The sequence below is a fragment of the Sus scrofa genome, chromosome 12 (assembly GCF_054392235.1).
Source record: "Sus scrofa isolate SSC_HxYL_T2T_F1_AM1 chromosome 12, Sscrofa_HxYL_maternal_Yorkshire_Landrace_v2.0, whole genome shotgun sequence".
Lineage (NCBI taxonomy): Eukaryota > Metazoa > Chordata > Mammalia > Artiodactyla > Suidae > Sus > Sus scrofa.
Window position 1 is genome coordinate 14,044,309 of NC_139394.1, and position 13,056 is coordinate 14,057,364.

The 13,056-nt window shown below is 45.6% G+C and overlaps 1 protein-coding gene across 3 annotated transcripts in view; it reads left to right on the plus strand.

The window, feature by feature from the left end:
- PITPNC1 (phosphatidylinositol transfer protein cytoplasmic 1) overlaps positions 1-13,056 on the plus strand; it is a 278,582-nt gene that overhangs the window by 246,737 nt on the left and 18,789 nt on the right. For all 3 annotated transcript variants that reach the window (XM_084982566.1, XM_084982565.1, NM_001143722.1), the window contains 2 exon segments: positions 7,399-7,554; positions 11,306-11,369. In XM_084982566.1, coding sequence (XP_084838692.1) covers positions 7,399-7,554; positions 11,306-11,369 — 220 coding nt within the window.

Sequence of the window (13,056 nt, forward strand, 5' to 3'; positions counted from 1 at the left end):
GGCCTGTGGATTAGTCAGTGATCGTCTCAGCTTCAGGCTCCTCATCCGGAGCACGGGAGTGGCATTTGTATTCTATTAGCAGTGCTTGGAGCTTGGCTCTACATTTGGATCACCTGGGGTGAGCTTTTGAAAATCTGGCTGCACAGACCCCACCCAGGACCAGTTTGGTCAGAAGCCTTTGGGCTTATTCCTCCTCCCAGAGGTGTGTCGCAGTTCTGGAGGACAGAAGTCCTTATTGAAGCTGAGGCTCTGGGAGAGAGGCCTTTCTTGCCTCCCGTAGCTTCTGGTGGTTCCAAGAGTGCTGTGGACTGTGGCTGCATATCTCCAGTCTCTGCCTCGGCCTCACCTGGCCTCCCTGGGTCTTCTTTTCTGTCTCTTATCAGCGCGCTCGTTATTGGATTGGCGGCCCTCCCTCTTAATCTAGGATGAGCTCATCTCTAGACCCTTAGTTTCACTCCATCTACGAAGACCTTTTCTCCCCCAGTAAGATCTCGTTCACAGGAACCAGGGATGAGGCCTTGGACGTCTTTTAGCAGGGTCGCTCACCTACTACAGAGATTCCATGCCCTTGTAAAACAGTCCAAACCCTAAAACCAAAATGTGGGAAGGCCAAGGGGATTTGTGGCATCAGAGATGAAGGTGAAGGCATTCCCATTGTGGCTCAGCGGGTTAGAAACCTAACATAGTGTCTTTGAAGATGTGAATTCAATCCCCGGCCTTGCTCAGTAGGTTAAGGATCCGGTGTTGCCACAAGCTGAGGCATAGGTTACAGATGTGGCTCAGATCCTGCGTTCCTGTGGCTTTGCCATAGGCCAGCAGCTACAGCTTCGATTGGACCCCTAGCCTGGGAACTTCCACATGCCACGGATGTGCCCCTAAAAGAGAAAAAGGAATGAAGCTTTATAGACTTCATTTTAAAATAAGGAAACCTAGGGAGTTCCCGTCTTTGAGCAATGGAAACAAATCCAACTAGGAACCATGAGGTTGCAGGTTTGATCCCTCACCTCGCTCAGTGGGTTAAGGATCTGGCGTTGCTGTGAGCTGTGGTGTAGGTCGAAGACACAGCTCGGATCCCGTGTTGCTGTGGCTCTGGCACAGGCTGGCAGCAGCAGCTCCGATTAGACCCCTAGCCTGGGAACCTCCATATGCCTCGGGTGCGGCTCTAAAGAGACAAAAAGACAAAAAAAAAAAAAACCTAGAGTTCTCTTTGTGGCACTGAGGGTTAAGGATCTCTGCCGTGGTTCAGGTCACTGCTGAGGCCCAGGTTTGATCCCCAAACCACTGCAGTGGGTTAAAAATCTGGCATTGCTGGAGCTGTGGCTTGGATTCAGTCCCTGGCCTGGGAACTTTTTTTTTTTTTTTTTTTTGCCTTTTTGCCATTTCTAGGGCTGCTCCCGTGGCATATGGAGGTTCCCAGGCTAGGGGTCTAATTGGAGATGTAGCCGCCGGCCTTCGCCAGAGCCACAGCAAGGCGGGATCCGAGCCACGTCTGCAACTTACACCACAGGTCACAGCAACGCCGGATCCTTAACTCATTGAGCAAGGCCAGGGACCAAACCCACAACCTCATGGTTCCTGGTCGGATTCGTTAACCACTGCGCCACAACAGGAACTCCTGGGAACTTCTCTATGTTGCAGGTGCAGCCAAAAAATTAAAAAATAAAATAAGGAAACCTACCTGGAAATGAAAAATTTAAATGTAAAACAATTCAGTTCTTGTGTAAAGAATGGGTGATATAACAGAGTTTGAATCAGAACCAAAATACTATAGTAGCTTTAGAAACACAAACTAGACATTTAAAAAATAAAAACATTTGAAAGGTTATAAGAATGACATATGAAATGGGGCAATTTAGACACTTATGTTTGCAAACTCAAGTGAGAAAATGGCAGTTGAAGGTAATGATCTCAGGAGAAATGAGTATTTGGGGGGAAGGTGAGGCGGAGGAGCCAGGGTGTGGGGGGGAGTGGACCATGGAAAGGAGAAGAGTTTGCAGAGACCAGAATATTTCACATAAGACTCAGTGGTTTAATTTTTAAATTTTATTTATTTATTTATTTAGTTCATCTCCAGCCAAAGGCATTCAGCTGGATGTTCATTTCTCTTTTTTTTTTCTTTTTTCTTTCTTTTTAGGGCCGCACAGTGGCATATGGAGGTTCCCAGGCTAGGGGTCGAATCAGAGCTGCAGCTGCCGGCCTGCGCCACAGCCACAGCAATGTGGGATCCACACCACGTTTGTGACCTTCACCACAGCTCACAGCAATGACGGCTCCTTAACCCACTGATCGAGGCCAGGGATTGAACCCTCGTCCTCATGGATGCTAGTCAGGTTCACTAACTGCTGAGCCACAACGGGAACTCCTGGATGTTCATTTCTAATCTTGGGTTTTGATTGAAGGAGTCCTCTGGTAAATCTTCCTCCCTTTCCTCCCTCCAGCTCTTTGAAAATGAATCCCTGATTATAGGCCATGTATGAGATTTCCTAGATGAAATCAGCAGCTATGGATGTGGCACCAGACTTGCAAAAAAATCAACCCGCTGTTGCCATAAAAAGCCCAATTGTTAATTTCTTCTTTGGCATCTGGCTATAACAAAAACACCCTTTTGCTGTTTACTATTAAAAGTAAATGTGGTGGAAAGAACATTGGGCTAGAATTAGGGGAGGCTGGGGTTCTTGTCCCAGCCCCGTTACCAAGCACCCATCACTGGGAGACAAAACATTTCATTCTTTCAGTACCCTTATCCATAAAATTGAGGCTATGAGATCAAATTACCGCTTCCAGCTTAAACATCCCATTGAAAATGCAGCACACTTCTCATTCCCATCTAGCCTTTTCCCAAAACTTTATTTCACGATCGCCTAATATAATTTTATAATCTTGTGGTTCAATCAGGAACCACACATGAATTTAAGCATCTGCATAGTTTTCACTCTGCAGGCAGTACTTTTCCAGTCTTATTCAGAACTAAAGCTTGCCCCACGATTCTTAACTCCTTTAGAAATGCAATCCGCTGGTGTCCCACATTTAATATTACACAATCTTATTTTATTCTTGAGATGTCTGGAATCTACATGAAGATTCTAGATTAGGTATCAGGGGAGGGAGTGGGATGGACTGGAAATCTGGGGTTAAGAGATACAAACTATTGCCTTTGGAAATGGATAAGCAATGTGATCCTGCTGTATAGCCCTGGGAACTATATCTAGTCACTTATGATGGAGCATGATAATGTGAAAAAAAGGAATGTATATGTGTATGTGTGACTGGGTTGCCTTGCCACACAGTAAAATAGAACACTGTAAACCAGCTATGATGGAAAAAATAAAAATCATTTAAAAAAAATAGAATAGGTATCATTTCAACTTCTGCAGTGGTTGGCTATAGGAAGAAGCCAAGGCTAGTTGATGAATCAGGTGCTTGGGTCTGGGAGGGGAGCGTGGGGTGCAGCCAGCTGGCCCGGGGCCCTCCATCTTCAGGCCTGTTTCAGGCCCACTGCACAGAACCTGGAAGGAGTGAAGGCAGTCCGGCCACGGCCACACTTGCTTTATTTGCCAGGCCTTTTGCCTCTTACATGTCTGGGTTGCCAGGCGCTGTGGCCTCTTGTTCTCAGCTGCCTGCTGGCTCCACAAGTACCCGTTGTTTACCCAGTTGCTAATCCAAGTAAGACAACCTCCACTCAGGTTCACGAGGGTTTGCCTCTGTGCATTCTGGTTCGCCACAGCATGGAGGCCGTGTCTTTTAAGCCCTAAGATCGTTGTCCATAGGAGTTCCTGCTGTGGCACAGCAGATGAAGGACCTGGCATGTCTCTGTGGCAGCAAGGGTTCAATCCCCAGCCCGACACAGTGGGTTAAGGATACGGTATAGGTCACAACTGCAGCTTGGATCTGATCCCTGGCCTGGAAATTTCCATATGCCGCAGGGACGGCCAAAAAATAAATAAATAAATAAATAAATAAGATAGCTGTCCATGTTCTGATAATTATACCCATCACTTGCCTTTTGTGAGAAAGTTGAAGAGCAGATGTGGAAAGAAAGCAGCTTCCCGTTTAACCCCAGCTCTTGTATTTTAAGCCGCAGGAACTGCTTGGCCGCTATACATGTCTTTGTTTATAGTTTTCACACATGTAGCTTATTGTATAAACTTTGGGTGAGGGCTGGGAAAGAGCAAAGCAGCATTCTTTCGCTTCTTTTTTTTTGTTTGTTTGTGTTTTTTGTTCATTTGTTTTTTAAGGCCACACCTTATAAAGGTGGGCACCATGGCATATGGAGGGTCCCAGGCTAGGGGTTGAATTGGAGCTACAGCTGCTGGCCTACACCACAGCCACGGCAACACGGGATCTGAGCCATGTCTACGACCTACACCACAGCTCATGGCAACACCAGATCGTCAACCCACTGAGCGCGGCCAGGGACTGAACCCACATCCTCATGGATACTAGTCAGATTCGTTACCTCTGATCCATAACTGGAACTCCTTTCTCTTCATCTTTGGCAATTCAGTTATTGCATCTGTTTTGGAATCCACTTGATGCATATATTTTGTTATCTCTCGCTAAGTTAACACTTCATCCTAGAATTTAGTGCCTTAAAACAACTGTGTGGGGAGTCCCCGTCATGGTACAGTGGAAACTAATCTGACTAGTGTCCACGAGGACACGGGTTCAATCCCTGGCCTTGCTAGTGGGTTAAGGATTAAGACGTTGCCATGAGCTGCGGTGTAGTTTGCAGACACGGTTCGGATCTGGCGTTACTGTGCCTGTGGTGTAGGCCAGAGGCTACAGCTCCAGTTCTACCGCTAGCCTGGGAACCTCCATATGCCACAGGTGTCAAAAAGAAAAGAAAAAAAGGAGTTCCCATCATAGCTCAGCAAAAATGAATCTGACTAGTATCCATGAGGACACATGTTTGATCTCTGGCCTCGCTCAGTGGGTTAAGGATCCCGTGTTGCCATGAGCTGAAGTGTAGGTTGCAGATGAGTCTCAGACCTCCAATTCAACCCCTAACCTGGGAACATCCATATACCGTGAGTGTGGCCCTAAAAAGATAAATAAAAACATAAAACTGATAGTTCTTTCTCACAATTGTGCCATCTTGATTGGGCTTAGCCAGGCAAGATCTCCTGTTTCTCGAGGTGTATGCTTGGACTGAAATATCAATAGTGGCTCTTTCACTCCCATACCTGGCCTCTCAGCTGGAATGAGCAAGCATCCCTCCACATGGCCAGCTTGGGCATCCTCACAGCGTGGTGGTCTCAGGGTATCAAACTAGACTTTTTACTTTGGCTTCCAGTTTCCAGCTTCTCTTAAAGATCTGAAATGACCGTGTCTCTTCTGCCACCTTCTATTGGTCAAAGCAAGTCACAGGCCAGTCTAGATCCATGGGGAGGGGAGGGAGCCTCCACCTCTTGGGGAGCAGAACAGAGTGCAACACAGGGAGGGAAGGAATTGATGGTGCCATCTTCGGAGATGACCTACCGTCGTCTCCCGGGTGATGTATCGCTTGATTTATTGGTCTTCTCTCTCTGTTCTTAATGGCATTTTATGGTGTAGGGATACCGGTTAGGCAGGAATTAGTCCCATGCCCTTAAACATAAAATCTTTTACCAGCGATTCTGGGGTGCTTTGGAAGGGCATTGCTGTTTCTGCCCTGGACTCTAGGGTTGCGCATCAAAGTCTTCATTGACCGCCTTGGGAAGTATAATAACGGCCAGCATCAGCGGAGCACTGGCCGTGGGCCACACTCTATGCTTATTCCTTTTTCATGTATCCTGTTATTAAATTACTGTAATCTTTCCAGCCCTATGCATAGAAGTTCAGCGGCAGTTTCTGGGTTGGTCCAGGTGATAAAAATATAGCATGGCAAAGTTGGTACCAAAGATTCAAAAATGCTACCCACAGTCAAGATCACCAGCCCCTTCTGCCACAGAAGCACTTATTTCTTTGAGGTACATACGATGCATTCTTCTTCCCTTCCTCCTTTCCAGAATCCCTTTTGTCAATTTTGTATCCCATCAGTTATGTACTTGTCCCACTCTGCTTCCTTTCTACCTGCAGACCCACTACCTTCCTGCAGTCGATACAAATAAGGAGGGGAGGAGTTCCCGTCGTGGCACAGTGGTTAACGAATCCGACTAGGAACCATGAGGTTGAGGGTTCGATCCCTGGCCTCGCTCAGTGGGTTAAGGATCCAGTGCTGCCGTGAGCTGTGACGTGGGTCGCAGATTCGGCTTAGATCCTGTGTTGCTATGGCTCTGGCGTAGGCCAGCAGCAATTTAACTCCAATTAGACCCCTAGCCTGGGAATCTCCATATGCTGAGGCTTGGCCCTAAAAGGACAAAAGACAAACAAACAAACAAATAAGGAGGGACCCTGGAGGAAAGTCCAAGAACAGAGATAGCCAAGTAGAGTCAAGTCCATCCTCTGAGTGGAGGGAAGTGCCAGGCAGTCACACACAGACCAAACCTCTTAGACCACAAAGGGACCTGGTTCCCTCCCACAACCCCCAGGGCAAAGAAATCAGGTCGAGGGAGAGCATAATGTAATACCTGCTTCTGTGCCATACGCCCACAGTGTGAATTCAGTAAGCATGCTTGGGATAGTGGGGATTAAAATATTACTTTATACAAGAATATCGGCAAACCCAGAGCCAGCGCACACCCTCAAAAACCCTACTGAGGTATTACACAGCATTTTCTTTTCTTTTTTTTTTTTTTTTTTTTTTGTCTTTCTGCTATTTCTTGGGCCGCTCCCGCGGCATATGGAGGTTCCCAGGCTAGGGGTCGAATCAGAGCTGTAGCCACCAGCCTATGCCAGAGCCACAGCAATGCGGGATCCGAGCCGCGTCTGCGACCTACACCACAGCTCACGGCAACGCCGGATCGTTAACCCACTGAGCAAGGGCAGGGACCGAACCCACAACCTCATGGTTCCTAGTCGGATTCGTTAACCACTGCACCATGACGGGAACTCCTACACAGCATTTTCTATATTGTATGTATGCATCTGTCACAGCTTTATTGGCATCTAATTTACATATCATAAAGTTCGCTCATTTAAAATGTTCAATTCAGTGGTTTTTAGCATTTTACAGAGTTGTGAGCCACCACTTTAAATCTAATTTTAGAGCATTTTCATCACCCCCAAAAGGAACTTTTTTCCTGTATCTGTCATTCCCCATACCACCCCCTTCCCCCGGCCTTAGGCCACTAATCTACATTCTCCATAGATTTGCCTCTTCTGGGTATTTCACATAAATGGAATTAGACACTATGGCCTTTGATGACTGGTTCTTTCACTTAACTTCCCTTATTCACTTATGTCATATTAATGATGGTTGAACTTTTAAGGTGTCATTTCTTTGATATATATATATCCTCCTCCCCCCCCACCCCCCAGGATCCTAAACACTTCAAGTCAGAGAAGACGGGACGGGGACAGTTAAGGGAAGGCTGGAGAGATAGCCATCAGCCCATCATGTGTTCCTACAAGTTGGTGACGGTGAAGTTTGAGGTCTGGGGGCTTCAGACCAGAGTGGAACAATTTGTACACAAGGTAAGTGAACGGATGTCCCTTCTTGGGCTGGAGATAAAGCCACTGTCTTTGTTGTAAACCTGAGTGCCCGATGCCTGACGGACGTACAAGCACTGAGCCAACACAAGGTACCTGCATCCAGAAGACTCTGTTTTCGTGGAACTGCATTTTGCCACTGTTTCATTTTCTTCCACCAATAGCTATTTTACACTTCGTCTTTCACTCTATGACCTCCGTGTCTGTTGGGCATGTTCAGGAAGCTGGACTTTCAAAATAGACTCGTCTCTGGCATCAGGCTAGTGTAGTTCCAAGGACAGGTCCTTGTACTTGGTACTGAGGTACTCAGATTCCAGGCAGAGGCACAGGGCGTATCTGTGTGTGCAGTCCCCCCAAGGACAGAGCTCACTCAAAGATCCTGCAGATGTAGACACCTGAGGTAGAAGATGCCCCAAGAGACAGAACGAGAAATCCCAGTGATTGCATTAGATTGTATGTCCTAGCATTTCTGCCCGTTTAATAGTTCTGTTAACAAAGAATTATTAACAGCCTCAAAACACGGATTTCAGCTATAAACCTACTTGGCTATACAGGTTCATTTTGTAGCAGGAACCCACTTGGTGATGGTTTCAGTTTGTTAGGGGCTTCGAATGATCCTTATCCTCGCAGAAATGAATGGGAAACGCAGTGTTGAGCATTGTCCTTATAACTCCTCCTATTCTTCTCTCTCTCTCTCTTTTGCCACATCTGTGGCACATGGAAGTTCTTAGGCCAGGGATCAAATCTGAGCCACAGATGCCACCCGAACCACTACAGAGACAACACCAGATCCTTAACCCACTGCACCACAGCAGGAACTCCCTTCCTATTTTCATAAAAATAAATACTACTCAGATGGTCTCCACATTCCAGATAGGCTAGATATCTGTTTATTTTTCCACTTAAAAACTGGTAAAGAGTAGCTTTCTGAAATTCTCGTGGGGGCATTGGAATTTAACCTTAATGCACTGAGTTTTTTGTTACTTAGATTGTTTACTGAGACTGGGGGACAGGGGGCAGCTAACTATAAGATGAATAATTCTTGAATTTAGGTCCAAAGAATAGATTGAACTCGAGCTCCTAATGATAGCAGACCCAGGGCCAATTTGAGACACAGAAGTGTACTGAGCTGCCAAGCTCCAGATCCACTCTGCCTAGCCAGAGGTGGAAGCCAAGTGGGACATACAGAAATCAGTTCTGGGGCCTCCTGTTTTCCTGCTGTGTCCCAGTTATTAAGCAGGAAGACAGCTGGGGCTCCCAGACTAAATATTTTCCAGCCTCAGCTCTGTATCTATCTAAAGATATATATTTTTTGTCTTTTTAGGGCTGCACCCAGCATATGGAGGTTCCCAGGCTAGGGGCCGCATTGGAACCGTAGCCTCTGGCCTATGCCACAGCCACAGTAACACCAGATCCAAGCCGCATCTGTGACCTACACCACAGCTCACAGCAATGCCAGATCCTTAACCCACTTGAGCCAGGGCAAGGATCGAACCTGTGTCCTCTGGGATCCTAGTCAGATTCGTTTCTGCTGTGCCAGGACGGGAACTCCCCTCAAGCTGTATATTCTTGACTTCCAACAACGTCCCACGATCATATACCCAAAGTGATCTCCTCTTACCAGGGCCACTGCCACAGTGTGTTTTGTTATTTCTTCTTCTCGGAAAACATATTTAGATTGCCCTGGGGCTCATTGTGTCTCTTTTGGCAAGTTGTGAGACTCTATGTCTTTAAAATACCTGTAGGAATTACCTTCTAGTAGTAGGCATTCCCATTGCCCATTCCCAAATATAATGAAGTGTTATCAACACCCCAGAAACACACCTGCTCTGGCACATGAGCCACTAATAAGTATCTGAGGCTTGCGCCTGCATGGGGTGTAAGTGCCAGAGATGCCTTTCTCTGAACACCTTTGTTTTTGAAGAATCTATTCACAGTTAAGGGGGGAAAAATGTTCGAAAGCGAGCCATTAGCACATTATTGAATTCTTGTTTCCAGCAGACAGCTGTGTTGTGCTTAATGCAATAGGGTATATTTACGGATGCCTCGATGCTGTTCTTTTGATTTCCATGAATTTGATGCACTCAGCACTCAAGTGTGCATGGCTTCATGTCGTTTCTTATTTTCATTACATGCTTCCTCCTTCCAGTCATAAAAGCCTCGCTAGATATCCAGAGGCCTAGTGTAATAAACACTTCATTATGAAAGCTTCCCTTGTTTCTGCAAATTCACCGAATTAAAAATCCTTCATTTGTGGAAACATGCTTGAACCTTCTGCGAGAGGCTTTCGACAATTGCTAGATTTGTTTGGCAGGAAGAAAGGAATGTTGGAGGGAGAGTGTGAGTATCAAAGAAATGTAAAAAGGCACATTTATAGAAGACCAAAAAAAAAAAGAGAGAAATACCATGAAATAAAAGCATATAAATGGTGTTACACACAAACTCTCTATTTTTCTTAGTTTTCCATTGGCATTATGTGTCACCATAAGAAGAGATTTCATTCCTTTTCGTCTCCAGTCAAGTTTATCATTCCTGTTAGTTCAGGGCTCTTATTTCATTTCTCTCAGTAATAGATGACTAGGAGTTCCCGTTGTGGCTCAGTGGTTAACGAACCTGACTAGCATCCATGAGGATGCGGATTCGATTCCTGGCCTCGCTCAGTGGGTTACGGATCCGGTGTTGCTGTGAGCTGTGGTGTAGGTTGAAGACGCAGCTTGGATCCCGAGCTGCTGTGGCTCTGGCGTAGGCCGGTGACTACAGCTCTCATTGGACCCCTAGCCTGGGAACCTCCATGTGCCAGGGATGCGGCCCTAAAAAGACAAAAATATAAAGAAATAATAGTTGACTAAACTGCCTTTTCCCCTCCTTCTATTACATGAAAGTCAAGCCTAGAAAGATATTTACCATCTTTTTCTGACACCTTCAATTATAAAAAAAAAAATAATAGCCAATATTTAGGATATTTTGCTAGAGAAGAGAGAGTTTTGAGTGCTTTTGGCTTAGAAGTCACTTGCTACTCAGACAAATGTTTCCAACATTTATGACCTGGCAGCTGTGAGACGCACCCTTCCGCAAATGAAAGTAGAGCCTGTTTTAGGTAAAGATAAATGAAGAGAGAAATCCCAAGGTGACCAGCCCTAGAGATTCAGCCCCGTCACTGCTGTGTGACTGCCAGACTGTTGTCATTAGTTTTTTGGGGGGTTTTTTGTTTTTGTTTTTGTTTTGTCTTTTGTCTTCTTAGGACTGCCCTCGAAACATATGGAGGTTCCCAGGTGAGGGGTCCAATCAGAGTTGTAGCCGCTGGCCTACGCCACAGCCACAGCAACACTGGATCCAAGCCGTGTCTGCGACCTACACCACAGTTCACAGCAACACCGGATCCTTAACCTGCTGAGCGAGGCCAGGGATCGAACATGCAACCTCATGGTTCCTAGTCAGATTTGTTTCCGCTGCACCATGACAGGAACACTTTTTTTTTTTTTTCCAATGTTGTCATTAGTTTGAACAACCTCCAGCCCCTTTCAAGTAAGATAAAGAGATTAATTTACAGCAGGTATATGCACACCATGAAAAGGGCTAAGAGAAAGTATGTCAGCCTATAATTGTCATCACATATGGACAGAGGGATGGAGAAATTTGTAATTGCCAGGATTGCTAGAACTGGGAACAATCTCTTTTCCAAATAGTTTTACTCAAACATGGTATCTTATCAACCTCCTTCTTTTGCTTTTTTTAGGTGGTCCGAGATATTCTTCTGATTGGACATAGACAGGCTTTTGCCTGGGTTGATGAGTGGTATGGTAAGTCAACTCCCCCCAGATCACTTGTAGAACAACTTCCTAACTTGTTGGCTTAGGCTTTCAGTCCTTTGGGCTTCAACTGCTACCCAGAAAGACAACAACAAAGGCAGGGCTGTTGTGTCCTGTACTGGAAATAGCACTGTCCACAGATCATAATGAGAAAGAATGTCATGAGAGAAGCTTGGTCTAAAATAACCTCGACACTTAGTTATTGACTGAGAAGGACCTCAGTATGTTTGATGCATAGATACTTGATAACACAGGGCTCTGAAATTCTCTATTGGATGGGTTTCAAACACATCCTAATTTATCCCACACTTCAAGATCCATGCTCTCTGAAGCATCACGTCAAGTGGAAGTTGTCCTTTGATTTAGAGAATACTTGAAACACCCGCTCTCACCAAAAACATAAGGATGCTGCAAGAACATGAGGGCAGAAGCACTGGTGCCCCCTTCATTCTGACCGATACTATTGTTCTGTTGTTCTTGTTTTTAATGATATGGCAAGAGTGAAATAAGTTCTGGGTATTTTCAGTAAATGGAAAGAAACAAGGTTTGCTTCATCTCATGATAGATGGACCACCTTTCCCGGGTCCCCACTATCATTTTTGTCCATGTGGATCCACGTTCCCACGATCAGTCATCAGAGGCTAGTGTCCTTGACTATAAATAGAAACAAACACACCCAGCTGGTGACTTGGGTCAGATCTGATTGCTTAATGAAATGCCCTTCTCCTTGGCCTTTTCCTAAGTCACATTGAATTTGTTCTCAATGTAACCTAGATTGCATTTTGGTGCCATTCTGTCATTGTCCCACCAATCCCCTCCCTCTTCTGAGCAGAAGGTACCAAATTTAAAGTGAAAGCTTGCGCTGGACTGAATGGGCGAAGACAGTGATTGTTATGACTGTTGTTTAGCTGTTTTTGAACCACATTTTAAAAGACAGGGTAATGTAGGCTATAGGCATGCTTTTTTTTTTTTTCTTTTGGTGCAATTTTCCCAGATCTTCATCTTCTGAAAAGCAAATGCATCTTTGCATTTTCCTGGGTTTGCACAAATGCAGACCTCTGGAAGAGATTCTTTGGAAAGATCATCATTTGCCCTGTCTTATTTCACACACACACACACACACACACAGATGCTGCTCAGGCGCAGCAAGTGCGCTGACCTGTCACATTGTCACAACATCTCCCTAACACCTATTTGTGGTTGTCTTTTGTGAGGCAGGTGGAGGGAGAGGCTCCTGTGATTACTACCCCCCATCATTGAACAAATCTTTCTGGTTGTTTTTTTCTGGGAAGCTTTTCTCAGATTCTTAAAGGGAGCACAGACCTCCCCCCAAAAATTAAGAACTGCTGGGCCCCTCCCAACTTGCACTCCCCCACGCTCCTGGCATCCTTGCCACCGACACTAAGGGAATTTCAAAAGGATAATCAAGGAATAATAGGCTCAAACCAGTGAGAAGTTTGGTAAGTGAACAGAGCCATGCAGGGCCAAAACTCTGCCACACTGAAAACCAAGACACAGGGCACTTTAATAGATTTCTCTTGAGTGCCAGGATGCCATAGAGGACTTTTCTGAAAAGGCAGCATCAGGAGTTCCCATCGTGGCTCAGTGGTAATAACTCCAACTAGCAGGCATGAGAATTCAGGTTGGATCCCTGGCCTCACTCAGTGGGTTAAGGGTC